Source organism: Sinohyriopsis cumingii, unplaced genomic scaffold, assembly GCF_028554795.1.
Source record: "Sinohyriopsis cumingii isolate HCF-2022 unplaced genomic scaffold, ASM2855479v2 utg000622l, whole genome shotgun sequence".
Classification (NCBI taxonomy): Eukaryota; Metazoa; Mollusca; class Bivalvia; order Unionida; family Unionidae; genus Sinohyriopsis; species Sinohyriopsis cumingii.
Window position 1 is genome coordinate 4,553,369 of NW_028315918.1, and position 16,971 is coordinate 4,570,339.

Below are 16,971 nucleotides of genomic sequence, written 5' to 3' on the forward strand. Positions count from 1 at the left end.
TGTCAAGATTTTTCTTAGAACGGCTATCTAAACATAATAAATAACTAAAGCAGCAATTGTTCAAGGATGTGATTTAACGAATAATGAAATGTTTGATAGTCTATATGGAATTAATCTTCTTTAGCATTCTTTGACTTCTTTCACAGCATCTAAAATTGTCAATTGTCCTATTAATGTGCATCGTAACTAATTTTTTTCCTAAGGTCACACTCATTTTCTATATGCAAACAATACTTTATTGAAATAATTTAGAATTAATTCATGGTATTTGTTTACTTTTTTTGCCTAATGTTATAGATGATACAAAGTTAATTGCAATCCAGATACTTGAAGTCATATTTGATGCCGAAGAAAATGACACTGATCTAGCTGAGAATTTCAAGTACGAGTCACAGGAATACCAATGCAAGAACGTCCAAAGCCATAGTGAAGGTAATGTGCTTTAGTATCATTCTCACCTCCTCCTCTTCTCTCATTATATGAAGAAGAGGATGATAGTATCTGAAATAAAGCATTAAGTCCAGGATACTCGGTGCGGTTCTTGAATCGCTTTCACAAGACACTGTCAGACAAACTTGAACTTACATTTAAGTGTTGCGTGTCTTGGAATACACTATTGCAACTAAGGTGCGGTGTCAACAATAAGTAATAATATTAGGTATCTTGAGGTGATACGGGAATTAACATGCTGCCTTTAGATTAAATTAAGATGTACTCTGCAGACTAGGGAAAATGATATGTTCAAATTCTGCAGAAGATTCAAATAAGGTTAATTTTCTCCCCAGGTTGTCCTACAAATTGAGGTCAGATGGGACAGTCGAAGTACAAGGGGAAAATTGGCCAATATTGTTCTCAGACTACTCTAGAAATTGGCTCAGATGGGGCAATCTGGCGACAAAGGAGAATGTCATGTTAAAATTTGTATCTACAATCCATCACACACCTCAGTTATCCGAATACACTACCCTGCAATCCAGCAGCCATATTTTGATTACAATCCAGCACACCACATATGCTATTAAGTATCAAAGCATTGATTAATTTGTGAGCATACACCCCTTCTGTGCAACAAAATGGGATGGAACATTGATAAACACATCATCTACTTATATACACAGGGAGAAAATGTTTACTGACACACTAATAAATTATCACATACATAAAAACACAAGAAATGGGTAAAGGGATTTTAAGTTTAAATTTTTCACTGGAAGCAATAAGACATACAGAAAACATACACAAAACATGATATACTTCATACCCACATTAACACATTATACCTAACAAAAGATATTTTGTATTGAAAGGAATTTTATGTTTCAGGTTTTTCTTGAAATACAAAGACATATACAAAAGAACACAAACATACAAACAGACATGTTTTGCGAAATAAATAGTATCTCTTTTTCCTAGACTTCTGTATGTCCCTGAAAAGAGCAGTTTTATTTGCTTTGTGAACCTAAATTATAACATCTAGTCAGACGGCCTCCACTCAGCATATGGCTTCTCGACAGCACAGAGGCGCTTCTTTGTGAAGAAGAAAGATAACTTCTCTGTCGCCATTGTTCTTCTCATTGTTGTTGTTATTGTTGATTCTGCTACCTTTATGTTTCCTCAATGTATGTCTTTTTTATTTTAATGATTTCTTCGCACGGGACATTTTCTACCACGTCCTGTGTCATGTTTCAGACAATGTCCGTCTTCTTGTCTTTTCTGGACCGGGTGCTGCTTGACCTGGTTCATGTGCACTATGGTTTCGTGTAAAATGGCAAATTTGACGACATTATTAGAAGTTGATGAGTCAACGATGAGAGACATTATTGTTAATCGCATCAATTTATATAAGAGAAGCATTTTTTGAAGTAAAACATCAGTCTGATTATGTACTTGGGCCTAAAAGAAAACATGACCAAGACAGAGACAAATATGAAAGAGCATGTCAATACAATTTGTTTTCAGTCAGCACAAGAACAAGACAATAACACTGTTTTCAAAAATCAGAATATTAAATTATAATAAGAAGAGTATCTACTTAAAAACAATAATACTATACTTACAAAGGTTTAAACCTGAAGGAATTTAGAATGTTGACAACGTTGTGGAGTCAAACTAATTAAATCCATAGCAATGTTGGCATGGATGCACACTACGATTTTGAGCTAAAAAATAAGAGATTGCCTTAATGTTCACAAAATGATTTTTCTTTTTATCATTGCCAGAGTGCTCAAGCTCAAAACAAATCAGTAAATTTTCTAAGGAAAACCCTAGACTTTATTGATGAGGAAAACACACACACTATTGCCCACACATCATGGAATCTGCTCCGTGTAATCGCACTTTATTGATCGAATCGAAACAGCGATTCTTCTCATAAAGTCAACGATGTCGTCTTGTAGAGAAAGTAAACTACAAGAATCATAATATTCAACGCTGGGATCGTTGGGAAAATGGACGGCTGCCCAACGGGTTCCTCATCTAAGGCTTTCGTCTGTGTTTATTTTGTTCACGGGTAACGATAGGCAATGAGTTCACATCCGGCTTTTTTTTCTCAAAGGTTCTGTCAAGTAAGTCGATAAACGGGTAATATTTGTATTATATTGCAAGAGAGCCTCGATGCGTTTGGTTTTCAGAGACTTCTATGTATGTAAGGAATGGTCTCGTATTTCTTCATACCACTTCTCAAAATCTTCTCTTCTGAGATGAGAGTCCATGCCTCTTTCAGATACTCTTCCAACATTTCTTCTGAACTCATCATTAAACATGTGTTGCTTTGTTGGATCAATTTGACAATCATAACAATGTTCTCAAGCAAGGCATGTGATACGTTCAGCCAAGTCGGTAGCAAAACAGGGATATTGTTCTTGTTCTGGTCATCTTGACATCATAACTGTATTTTGTCTTCTTGCCCTGGATCAAACGCATTCTCATCGCTTATTTCCATAGGACTCTCGTGTTCCCTATTTCTGCAAAAATTTAAGAGCAGTTCCCTTAGACTATTTATCGCCAGAGTATTGTCTAGTTCTACATTCAAGATGACGTTCAATGTATATGCAAGAACTACTGCAAAATGAGGTTCCATACGAAGTCGATTTTGTTTGATAGTTTAGAAATGTCCCTCCTTGCTGTATCGGTTTGGAGTAAAATCAAAACCCTAGTAAGCTTATTCTCCTGTATAATCTTCTTACGAAATACCGTAACTGCTATTGCTACCTAACTGTCCTGTGCCTTCAAACAACATCAAGTAAGATCACAAGTTAGTTTTTTTCTAGGCAAAGTTAGGGTCAACGTTTGCCTTGGACACATTGAGGTGTTGGAATCCTAAAGAATTTTGATTGACACAAGGGATATTGCTAACGATGCCAAAGTTTGGATAACTGTCCTTGGGAAACATGCTGATCGATTGCAGATAGGAGACAATAGGGAAGTGTTTTACAATCGAGAATGTTTCGATTTCGTACTTCATTCTTAGTCAATCATTGTAAATCAGGCAAGTAAAACATTCATTTGTACACTTCACCGTACATATCTTCCAATTTGTTGTTTCGTTTTTCCAATGCGAACATCTCCTGTGTTAATTATTTCCCTCAGTTATACCTTTGACATTCCAAATGATCGCATTGACTTGCGCACATTATAACCACAAATATACTTGTAAACTATCTAACAAGAAGGATAATCATAATGGAGAGATTAAAGTTTTGGTTCAAATTTAACACTTGGTTTAAAAATGAAAATTGGAATGCAGAAATAATTCAAAAATGAAATTTTAAAAAAGTTGAAAATGAAGGTTAAGAAAGTAAAATCAAAATATAAGTTTTAAAACTATGAAACAGGAAAAACAAGATTATTGGTGAGAATTGAAAGTCAAAATTTAAACTGCACATGTCTAGAAAAGAATTCAGAAACAAAAACTGAAGAAAACAATATTAGAAAAGTAAGTCTGAAGATAGTAATAAAAAATTGAAAATAAAATATGAAAATATGAAAACTGGAAAACCAAATTAATAAATGAAAACTGAAATGTAAAATACAAATGTAAAATGTAATTAAAAAATTGAGAAATCTAAATTTAAAATACAAAATTTGTAAATGAACATTTATAAAAATGAAAATAAAAAATGAAGATTGAAAATTAAATATTGGAAAAAAGATTAAAAAAACTAAACGTGAGAATTAAATTTCAACAGAAAATAAAAAATGGATTTGGTAAGTTACAATGTATAGATCAGTACAAAACCGGGTTTTATGTGGATGGGTACGCATGAAAATGTGATATCTATTCAGTCATTACAACTTGAATGTAAATAGACAGGTATAAAAGTATAATATATCATTACTGAAGAATCAGTTCTTCACAATACCGCTTACAGTATCATAATTTTCTGATAAAAACAAGTAAAAAAATAAATTAGTTATTTATTCTTTACAAAAGAACAATCGTATCCTCTACGATATGGATGTTTAAACATTGTATTTGATTAGTTTGAAAAGGATGGAATGGTCGAAAGACATTCCTGTTAATGGACAGGGAAAAAGGACATGGGTCCTTACAGTGTCACAAGAAAAACTCTCAAGACAAACAGAAAGTGCATTCAGAAACCGAAAAGAAAATCAGGTCAAGACAATTAGAAGATACAATAGAAAGAAATAACCAATAAAAGTAAAAGAATCAAAGGAAAAAATCATTAAAAATAAAGATGTTTGAGGTGTTTTATATAATTTGATTGTAATTCTCATTTCACAAGAATATACTAAAGACAAAGTAAGTGTATCGTCGGACATGATCGTTTTCTTTTAGCAATGATAAGATATTCAGATATTCAAGCACACATTAACCGACAAATATTGACATTTTTTTATAATACGTGTCGTGTATTCGATAGTACATTTAGTGTGGTGGATAACAAATTAGGTTCGTTGGTCACTCTGCGTTTCTCGTTGGTTAGTAAGCGTGTGGTGTTAGTCACTGCATACAGCGTGAAGCTTTTATATGCATACTTTTCACAATATTGTAAACCTTTGATTAAACTATTAAATTTTAATTTCACAATGTGTAATTTTAAACTTTTCCTGGGATTTCCGATCTATAAAAAATTCGGTCTAGTTTGTTAATTTCTTTAATTGTGAGAAAACTGTAAATTTGTAAACGTCTCCAGTTTAGTTCTAGTCTTACTCTCGATCATTTTCATATAATGTTCCGATTTGTTTTAGTATCCGCTATAGTACGAATATTTAAGTAATTTTAGTACTACTTTTAGTCTAAGCTAGTTTTAATCTAATCACCCAGGATTTTTATAGTCTCTGTTACATTCTGGGCCATATTCTTAATTTTAGCACCATCTTATCCCATCCATTTGAATGCTATTATGAGTTGTTTTCCTTGATTATAGCTATTTATATATCAATATATTTCATGCAAAATTTGCCATATCTATATCTATCTATATCTATATCTATATTAAGCATCAGGTAATCACGGCGTATTAGACAGTATGTGTGATATCCGATATCAGTGCCATCCAATGATGTTGATGATCCATTTGAGATCAGCCACGTCTAACAATTTATTATGTACTCCCATCCAATATTAAACTCCTGTTCTGACTCCATAATATCATATGCTTGTTAAATTCTCCTTTGATCCCGAAAATTGAGGTCATGAACTTCTAACCGTGTTACCATTTACCCTAAGTAAACATATCGACAATTTTAAGACAGGATATTTGTCCCCAGCGTGCGTCTTAATATAAATATATTGTCTAATGTTAATTCTCGTTTATACAGAGGATGCCAGATATTAATACTGATTAATGTTTTCATACTGTTTTCACAATCTCGTTAGTGATACATTCTAGACATGTATCTCTTCTCGATCTCTATATCATGTTTATGAAAACGTCCGTCTACTATACTCACTAGTCAACATCATACCCTTTGGACGGGAACTAATTGATTGGGGTATGTCTCCCTTTATTACTATGCAAAGATGTCGCTTAGAACAAAGTCGAGAAAGGCACAGTCTGCAGGAAGTTAATTATAGAGTTCGTTGTGTTTGGAGGAAAGAAATAAGTCTATTGTTAAAAGAAGCGCGAATCATACAAGTTTTGTTCATGGAGACATATTTTATAGAACGTGATGGGGTTGGACATGACTAAAACTGCACATTTTCCACGTTATTGGCTTGGTGTTTAATAGTTTAAACCTTAGGTCATGTACTTGAAAATAAAACCCAATGCAAAATTCATTTGTTTATTGAAGTACTTAATTTGCTGATTTGATTCATTATGTTTTGTTTTTATGTAAAAGCACATGCTTAAAGAATGATCATCAAGTCAGTTACCCGTAAACTTTTAAAAGTGTTTTGGCATTCGTTCAACCGCAAATCTGGCTATAAGCTTTCGTATTTCTATGGCAGGAAAGGAAAAAGGAAAAGGTGATATTAAAATGTTTCATTGATGTGTCCGAAATATCTTAACAAGTAATTTATTATATGATAAAAACGTTTTCGTATGATATATTCATATCATAACCCAATTCAACCCAATAGCCAGACAAAGTCTCTGACCTTGACATGTGGCTCATCTGGACTTGGTATGGAAAAATATAAAATAGGTTTACACATAATGTGAAATAGGTCATAAGTAAATGAAAATCAGCCGTGTTCGTTCGAACCTTTTCAAACTTTCATGAACCATTAGTAATATTTATAATTATTGTAGAATTATGCACACGGTACGTGATTCATCTCAACATAAAGTGCATCTTCCTTTTGCTTCCCTCGATTTCAAGGGTGTTACTTTGTTATGATGTTATAATTTTAAGTACATCGTGATGAGTGCATGCTATTAATAATTCGTTAGACCAATACTTACTTGAATTACAACATGAAGAGTGCATCTTATTCATTATTCGTTAGACCAATAATTACATTTTCAGAACTCAAAACATATATTAAATTGAAGTTCAAAAATTAAATCACATACAGAGACTATTCATTGCACAGAACAACCAAAATTTCTGTATCGATAAATGCCAAAACCTAGTATATGTCTATTCCTAATTGCTGGTGCCTCGAAAACGCATCCATATTGTGCCAAAAGTAATTAAAATTCTAATAAACAGAGTTTCTGAAACATATAAAAGTAATTTAATTCTTTTTCGCGGTGCATGCAGCTGTTTGCCACTAAAGAACCCGATTACATTTTTGTTGGTACCTGCTTTAATGTTTTTTATTGTCTTGGGTTATTGTTTGCTTTCTTACGACGAATTTGTAAACAAGAAGGTATTTTATATTGCATGCATGAAATAGTTTACTACAAAAATGTGCATTCGAAATAATTGCAAAAGGTCACATACTTGAAACCAGACACAACAATCAAAACGGACGAGTTATCTATTTGATCTTTTTCAGAATGTCAGGAGCTACTTGCAGAAAATCAGAGATTAAAGGACTTGATGTTGTGCAAACAGTTTCAAGCAAGGGAGAGAGACATACTTTTGTTACCATGTACCCATCACTGTCTTTGCCATGAATGCGCAAACAAGAACACTTTGTGTCCAGAATGCTGGAAATCAATAAAAGAAAGGGTACGAACGTACATGGCCTAGAACTAATTCGTTCCCTGTCTGAATAATCCAATTAGCCAGCTCCCTGAACAGCGAGGAATGGCGGTTGCAATGAAACATGCATACATATTCTTCTTTGATTGAGTCATGGTAAACCAATACAATATAATAAAGTTTACGCGATTGGTTGATTTGTATAGTATCTGAAAGGTAATGGATATAGCAAGTTTGTACAGATAAATTGGAGACTATACGAAATACGAAACGTTTAGCATATACGTAACTATCAACGTTTAGTCACATGTATTTTTCTTGCGTTCAAATCATTTGCCTTTGATCTAGAATTCGGCAAATCTGTGTGTGATTTTAGCAGTGACTGGTTGGTCTCTGTTTATAACGTACAGTTGTTGATTGCTAAGTGCCAAGTGTGTATCACTTAAATGAGTGTACACGTATAAGCCCAGAAATGCATAGAAAAGAAAACCTAGTCCAATGGCTGTGAATGCAGTGATAGAACTTACAGTACGTACATATAGATTGTCAGTATGTCGGCTGCTGATGACGTCAAAGCAACAGTTGTTTTAGGACGACCACGGATAAAAGTGGCAACACAGAATTTGACCGAGATTCCGGATAATGAAGAGGAACTTAACTTTGAGCACATGCAACCACCCAATAAAACGAAGCGAAAATCTAGCGCAAAGAAGAATGAAAGGGAATTGGAGTTAAGACAGAAGGAGTTTGGATGGGAAATGGAAAGAGAGAAATTACGATTAAAATTGAAGCATTTGGACATTGAGTCGGAAAGAGTAAAACATCAAGAAAACGTGACGGAATAAACATCTTCAAGGCCGTTTAAGGTAAAGCTTCAGATGTATGACCATGAACGAGGGGAAGATATTGTGATTTTCCTAGCAGAGTTTGAATCAATTTCAAAGCATTCTATGTGATCTGATGAGTTGAAAGTAATACAGCTAAGAACTCTTTTGACAGGTGATACAAGATATGTTGCAACACTAGTTTGTGGCAATTATATGGAGGTCAGGAAAAGACGGATTGATCGCTTTGAAAAGACACCACATGAACATTTCACTGCATTGGTGAGCATGAAGAAGGAAATCGATGAGACGTATCGTGGTCTGATATCCAGGATTTATTAGCACATAAAGCTTTTCTTGGATGATCCTGTCTCAGTTATTTGTCTTGGTGAGTTATTTTTCTTGAAAGCCTTGCCACAAGATCAGGCACAGTGGATTATGATGGATTATGATGAACAAAGGATCTAGTCCAGTTGTAGAGTTTGCAGAAGATTATATTCCCACCAATGTATAACAGCTATGGCAGAAGAATACGTTTCGTCAAAAATATAAATGTAAATAGTAACAAGACGAATATTCAGAACTTTCAGCAGCAAGCGAAACTAACATTGACGAACGACAAGTCCAAACATAAGAATAGGCCGTGTTATCGATGCAAGAAATGGAGACATATTGCAAGGCATTGTCCAACTGATGATATAAAACATCGTGGCAACCCAGTAATATGTTTTGTTAAGCCAACTATTGTTGAAAGGCTTATTCGGAAACAGGATGTGTAAATGGGCGCGAGATCATGTTTCTGAAGGAAACTGGCTCAGATATGACTTTGATAAGAGAATATCTTGTTGCCGAGAGTTGCAAGCTGTAGGGGCACAAAGTTACATTACACGCAGCACTGTGTTAGCTGTGGTAAACAGTTGGCTGTGGTAAATATCGATACCTCGCAATATAAGGGATCAGGTGAGGCTTGTTTAAAATTTAGTTGATGAAGCCCTATTGGGGATGGATAGTCTTAGCAAGAAGGAGCCATTTGTTGCTATGAGGCCGATATTAAGAGGATTCGACGAAGAGAGTACTGTGGAAAATACTGACCAATGTGAGGATGAGGATAAGAATGAAGTCGTCAACAACAGCATTGAGACAGCATATACTGATCAACGTGATGATACTGAAGTTGAAAAACTTTCAGCAATGAATGCGGACATGCTGTCGAGACTTCAGACTGCGGGTATTTCACTGAAAAGTATGAGAGATAAGTCCTTTGGTACTAGTAAAGAAGCCGAGGAGGAGCCAACGACATTCTTCTTGGAGAATGATATTTTGCGTCGGAAATGGCAGTCTGGTGAAAGGGGAAAGCACCTATGGTTTGCCCATCGGTGATAACAGAACGATTCTCAAAAATGCAATGGGTATTGAAGGACCGTTATCTAGAACGAAGTCTGGACACAAATACATTCTGACGGTGACTGATGATGCAAGGAGATATCCCGAAGCTTTTCCTCAGACGGATATGGAGTCAACGAGTATGGTTAGAACACTGATTGAGTTGCTTAGCCGTATTGGTTGTCCATGGGCCATATTAACAGAGAAAGGAACCAACTTCACTAGCACCTTACTACAGCTGTATGAGATACTGGGTATCAATGGAGTTACACCAACGCCTTATCACCCACAAACGAATGGAAACATAAAACGTTTTATCGCGCCGTTGAAATCAATTTTGCGGAAGTTATGTACAGACATCAAGAATAAACAGAATGAGATGTTACGATAAGTGTTGTTTGCATACACGAAGTCCCACGTGAGGAAACTGGATTCGCACCCTTTCAGCAAGACCCGGTAGTGTTGCACGGTTAGCCGAGTAGACGGCCGATGCCGAATGTTCGAGGCATGTTTATGGGAGACAAGGATGTCAGTAGGAAGTCAGTTGTGAACCATATTGTGAATATAAATTAGAATGTAGACGACATCGGAATTCTTCTCAAAGATAAACAGTGGAATCGCCAAAGAAAACTCAGGGCATTGTACGATCGTCACATGAAGACAAGATAATTTAGTCCAGGGGATGTAAGTCCTTATTCTCCTGCTATCACGTTCGTCCAAGATGAAGGCACAATGGCAGGGACCTTATCGTGTGGTCCGGAAAAAATCCGTGTAATTACCATGTATCTGTACCCGGTAGGCGTGGTACAGAAACCTATCATGTACACTTACTGCGTGGATACAAGCGTGGTGTGATGCAGACGCAGGCAGAGGAGAACGAAGGTGTGGATATTGATTTTCCTCCAAGAGCAGATAAAGGTGACGCGAGTATTATGCTGGGGGTCAACTTGTCGAAGGAGCACCTAAATGATATTAGTAATGATGGCAGCGAATTTCAGGATGTTCTAAAGCAGACAGTGAATGGTGAGGAACATGCGGTGGCCTATCTTAATCGAAAACCTCTTCCGCGAGAACTAACATATGCAGATATCGAGAAGGACTATCTTGCGAACGTATGGGCGATTGATTCGACAAGGTATTACCTGTTAGGGATAACATTTGAAATCGTGACTGACCACAACCCATTGACATGGTTAGATCAAATGCAAAGCAAGAATCAGTGACTATTTAGATGGGGTGTGGCACTCCAGCCATACAATTTCAGTATAAAGAACCGTTGCGGCACACAACATGGGAATAACAGATGGATTATCGCCAATGTAACTGAAATATGTAGCAATTAACCGACAAAAGATAATGGCGTGCTTAATACACTTGAAAGGCCCTGAGAAACCTACTGGAATAGCACATGATTCCTGGATTTTTAGAGCTTCAGCGTATTCAGATTTTTTAATCATAAGGGGATGTATGCGGATATAGACGGAAACCAATTTGTTGGATTTCCACTATTCTGGATTGTCACTGATGGAATTCAAGACTCTTTTACAGAAGTTAACAGTAGTGACTCTAAGTTTTGTGCAAGTTTTATAATTGTATTGATGTACCAAGCCAGCAAATTTAATTGAAAAATATTGTATCGAAAACATAATGTTTTCTCTTAAGAAGGGAGATGTTATCAGTATGATTTCACTCTCAGTGCATGTATCAGATTCTAGCTGTTAACAGTGACAGTGACCCAGAAATTTAACCCTAACAATCTGAGTATTTGATGCCAAAGACTGTCAACAGCTTCTATTCTGTTCTTTATCTTCCCATGGATAACTAAGCCTGGACCAGTGCATGCCCTTAGATAAGACACAAATGCTAAATTAATTAAAATCCCTTATCTCTAACCCTTATTAAAACAAACGCAGAGTGGGATAGCAGGCAGTTTTGTAGCTGAGCGTGGTACCCTAAGCAACACTGGTGTTCAGTTTTTGTGAAGATGTTAGCTTTATTTTACATAAGGTTGTAGGTCATTTACTTCGTGTTTGTATCATATTAACGCGAATGTAACATGTCAAAACGAAATGGTATCAAGGGATATTGAGGCATGGAAAATAGTTTAAGGTATCTAAAATGTGAGGAAATTATCTTATCCATCTTATCATGTGATATAATGCTCCAATAACAATTAGGTTTTAGAGTAATGTTCAATTTGATTTTGTTTCCATAAAAAATTGATGAAAAAATTAATTCACTTGTACCAACACTTTTACAAAGTGCACTGAATATAACAAACATGAAATAACAAATTAAACATGCTCACCTTAAAACATAAATATAACATATGTGTTTTCATCAAACAAAATATTTGCGTAAAATTAAACATTAATCACAGCGTACAGTATAGATAAGAGGGAGATATAATAGAACATACTTAATATAAGTAGTAAAATAATTGTGAACTCTTTTAAACATTTCCTTATAAAAGGAAGTAGAATCAAGATAACTCGTCCACTTTTAACAACATATTTGTTTTGTATTCCCAATGGATGGCATTTGATTGTCATGATTTCAATGCAGAAATGTAACTGGAGCAAACAAAGTTGAAACAGTAAATTGAAACCTTGAATTGTCAAGATTAAATGGCAAGTACATCAATATATACTAAAGAGTATATAATACACATGTATGTTGAAACAAGTTTTGAGAACGAGGGTACAAAGTAAAGAATAGCATTATATTTTGTAATAAAGAGATATGATCATGTATTACTCTTTATCAGCCATAACTGGTGAAATATATTAACGCTATGAAACAGTCAGGATCCAGGTTTATAATGATACTATTAAAGATTTACTAAATAATATTTAGTAATAAATCCAGGGATTAAGACGATGTTCTTTCGTTGTTTAGAAAATTATTATAGCAGAGGAATCGAGCTTGTCTGTTGTATAAAGAAAATCGTGTTATTGTTATCTAGTTTTTTATCTTATGTTTCTTTCATAATCATATTCTAATGCCATGGACTATGATATACCTACACACAAAGTCTTTAGATTCCCTATCGTGATACTTTGACTGAAAAAGAAAGCATTGTCTATAACCCTGCTTTAGTACTAACAGAAAACCCCATTAATATTGATACATGGGCCAAAGATGAGTTGTAGGGGGATCGTAATTGTAACCTAAACCATTTACCACCTGCTGAACTAAGAACTTGGCTTTTTTATACTTGCAAGTCTCGTTTATAATTATATACAAATCAATTTAAAAGCGTTCAGTACTTATTGTATCTTCTAAATAATAATAAGTATAAGAATAATACCGAGAGGAAAGGAAGACATGTACTTGATGAGCAACACTACATCAGGGTTTTTAAAAAATATGTCGTAGAAACTTTAAGACAAGAAATAAGTTGGGATTTTGATGTCAAATTTTTTCCCGTGTATTATATGAGAATGTTTTAATTTGATTGTACAGTTTCCAGTGATTTTTTAATTTTGGTGATTTAAAAAAAATATTCATCAATAGGTTTGGGTGACTTTATTGTAAGTGTCCAGGCATTTGGTTTTGAATTAAAATCAGATAAATATTAGTTGTAGATACAGATGAATATGATTAAAATCACAGATCGTCCTGGAATGGATTTTAGAAATACAAGTGGCTGTGAATCGAACGGTATATTTGAAAATCAGTTACATGGTTATAGCTATGTCAGTAATAAAGATTCAGTATGTTCCATAAAAATAAAACATGAAATAAATTTCGAATAAATTTCGAGTCAATAATAAGACAATATTACTGAAAAACCACGTCTTGATGTTGTTTCTAAACGCGACAAAATCTCTCGTAAGGATCAAAATGTTTGTATATCAGTTTAACTTACAAAACGTGAATTTATACCATTATTGTTCTTCATATATTCATTTTCAAAGGACATAAAAACAAATTATTATTTGTAATAGCAGTATTATCCCAAATGCTTACTTCACAAGAAAGTCTTATTTATCAATTCAATATTACACACATAAAAAATATTATATTGTGTTGTGTTTGGTATGAAATTGTCTTATTGTTGTGAGGTTACGTTTCGTCGTCATCTTGGGTTCAAATGTATTTCCTTTATATTATTATATTTGTTTATACGTTAACATGTTCAGTCCTGATATTTTGAGACGAGCTATCATAATTAAGATCACTAATTATAGCTAGTATGCTCTAAATGATTTTCATCTAATATATACATTAAATCGCAGATTAAGTGAACTGACTTGGCTCTATGTGTTATTTGGAATTTTGTTTGTAAAGCGGTTTTGCAGCCAGTAAATATAAGGAAGCTAATGCACGATTACCATTAATATTCATCTTTGTTGCTTTTATTATTATCCATATTCTGCTTTTAAAAATTTCATGCTTTTGGTTTTAAATTAAAAGTATTTGTATTAATGTTTTCTCCTTGTGCAAATCATATATGTGTAGCTATGAAAATTGCACCATATTGATTTACAGTGTTCCGGCATATTTAATAAGTAATTTAAATTTTAACGAATGTCAATAGATGGTTTGTTTGACGATATGTTAAAGAAGCCAGCATCAACCGTTCATCTTTGACGATTTTGTATTTTATACCTTTTATGTTCTTCCATTCTGTATGTACAAAATGCAAATGTTATGGCGAGTCTTTTAGTTTCAGGATGATATCATAATTTGTTAATTTTAGCAAATCCGATTACGTCAAATTATTTTAAAAGTCTATTGTTAAAATTATCTTAGTTGATTTTTGTTATCAGGTACGAACGTGTGTTTAAGATTCATAATTTAGCGACATACATGACCAAAAATGCAGACCAACATGGATGATCGTGTTCCAAGTTTATAAATAAATGCATATGCAGTAACTTCGTTCATCATATAATATTAACAAATGTACAAAGAACATTTACTGAAATAAAATCAAGTTTCTACTCATAAAAAATTAGCATCAACACTGTTGATTAATTATTAAATCATATTAAGAATCTCAAACATTACTCAAAGTAATGCAAACGACCCACATGCTTTGAATTGGGGCGTTTGACTTAATTGCTTTTGAATTATAGGCAAGCTGTTTCTCTTGCTAATTATATACATATGTGTTGAAGGATATATAATTAAATAATATAACGTAAGCAAACAGCCTCGGTGCGACAAATAATTTTGTCTCAATAATTACTTCAAATGTTATCCTTGTCTTTCCACCCAACAGCTCGCTTGGTTTACGTTGCTTTAACGTTTGTCTATTACACTTGCATTATTTTTAAATTATTAACCCAGTTTTGTTGTAACCTGTCAAAACGGTTGTTTTATATATATATATATATATATATATATATATATATATATATATATATATATATATATATATATATATATATATATATATATATATATATATATATATATATATATATGATAGATGTAATAACACATATTTATCAAACGTCCATACCTTCTTTAAACAGGAATTAAGACGGCGTAGGTATTACAACATACATTGGTCAAAGGGAAGTAATTTTGTTTTTGCTCCTATTTAAAGGGTTTCCTTCTCCTTCCGCACAAACATGAGCTGCTTGTAGCTGGTGATTTATTTTTCTGTGGATACAATCACTGAGGATCTTCCGCTGTTATCTTGATTGCTGGATATGAATGCACACCAACTTGTCTTCCAACCTCTTTTTATGCCAGTTTTATTTTAATTATTTTGGATCGAAACGTGCGCTCTTATCTCATGTTATCGATGAAATTAACACGAAAAGTCACGTAGGCCATTTACTTCTTGATATCCGATGTTAATCAATTCTTCACTTGCGGTGTGAGCGCATATACATATTGGTCTGAGAGACTGTTATTGAACCGTTGCACCAATGCATCTCAGTCTAAACATTCTTAGAATTGCTATCACTTTAAAGAGTCATTCAGCTTCTTAGTTTACTTTGCACCCGGTTGCTTTCCTCTACTGCAGTCATTCGTCAAAAGCAGTCAGAATTTGATAAGTTTAAAAATATGTTCTTCTATATTAGATAACTAAGAAACATTGGTATCAAGGCCAGGAATTTTGTGCTCAGAATGGTAGCTTATAGTTGCCCTTAAATCTTAGATATCATCGAAGCACATACGAAGACACGCGGAGAATGTGATGTTTGGGAAAGTATTTCAGTCATGAGGAACCATCTGAAACAACGGATTCTGTTGGACAATTCAGTTCAGAACGAAGAAATACCTGTCAAAAAGTTATTTCATTTTTGCTTTTGATAATGCTATATTGTTTGATGGCGGAGAGTATTTTAATTTTGCTATTTATTTCCCGTCGTGTTTGTTGTAATACTTGTGCTATGTCATTATTGATCATGAAGGAAAACTATATTTACTGCAGTCTACTTCCGATATTTGTATAGTCTTGCTATTCCGAGCTCATGAATTTATATATTTGTGATTAACAATTGTTTATAACACGTTTTATACTTTGCTTTGCGTAAATATATTTTAGCCTGTAATATATTTAGTTGTTTGTTGTTACACAAGACAATTCATTTTGGCTCCCTTTATATGCTACAATCATATATATATATATATATATATATATATATATATATATATATATATATATATATATATATATATATATATATATATAGTATATGTATATACCCTGCTTGCATTTACTTGCAGATATAATCCTAGTGATTAAGCTAATTTCTAAATCGTAACTGATTGTGTTTCATTAGGTTACAGAACACCTGACATTCTCATCTTAAGTAACAATGTCATGACGAATGATTCAAGAAGAAATTTCTTAAATATGACAATCGATTTGTGTGTTTCACGTTAAAAACGGATGTGTTTCTTCAGATTCCATTATAATTTATTAAATATTTTATAATGCAATAGATAACTTCTACTTGGACAAAGCTAGCTTTGTCAGTAACAATTTGGTAGAAGGAAGCTTTTCTCCAACAAATAAACGTTATTGTATCGTACTTAATATATATTATGTAGCATAATGAAGGAAGAGAACATTTGCTTTAAGTACGAATGTCGGGGAATTAAATCACAAACGTTATCCTCGCGCTGCGACTACAGACTATTCGAATTTGCAGATGACAGAAACTGACTTTTTATGGTTTATGGTAAAACAGGAATATTTCGCATACAAATATAAAATTATCCTTTTGCCTGAAAA

The 16,971-nt window shown here is 33.7% G+C and overlaps 1 protein-coding gene across 1 annotated transcript; it reads left to right on the top strand.

The window, feature by feature from the left end:
• The first annotated feature begins 328 nt into the window (after positions 1 to 328).
• LOC149773704 (uncharacterized) lies at positions 329 to 16,285 on the top strand. The gene is made up of 2 exons (XM_089946150.1): positions 329 to 432; positions 7,412 to 16,285. The coding sequence occupies exon 2, from the start codon at positions 9,387 to 9,389 to the stop codon at positions 9,762 to 9,764; it is 378 nt and encodes a 125-aa protein (XP_089802276.1). The 5' UTR covers positions 329 to 432; positions 7,412 to 9,386; the 3' UTR covers positions 9,765 to 16,285.
• Positions 16,286 to 16,971: the final 686 nt, after the last annotated feature.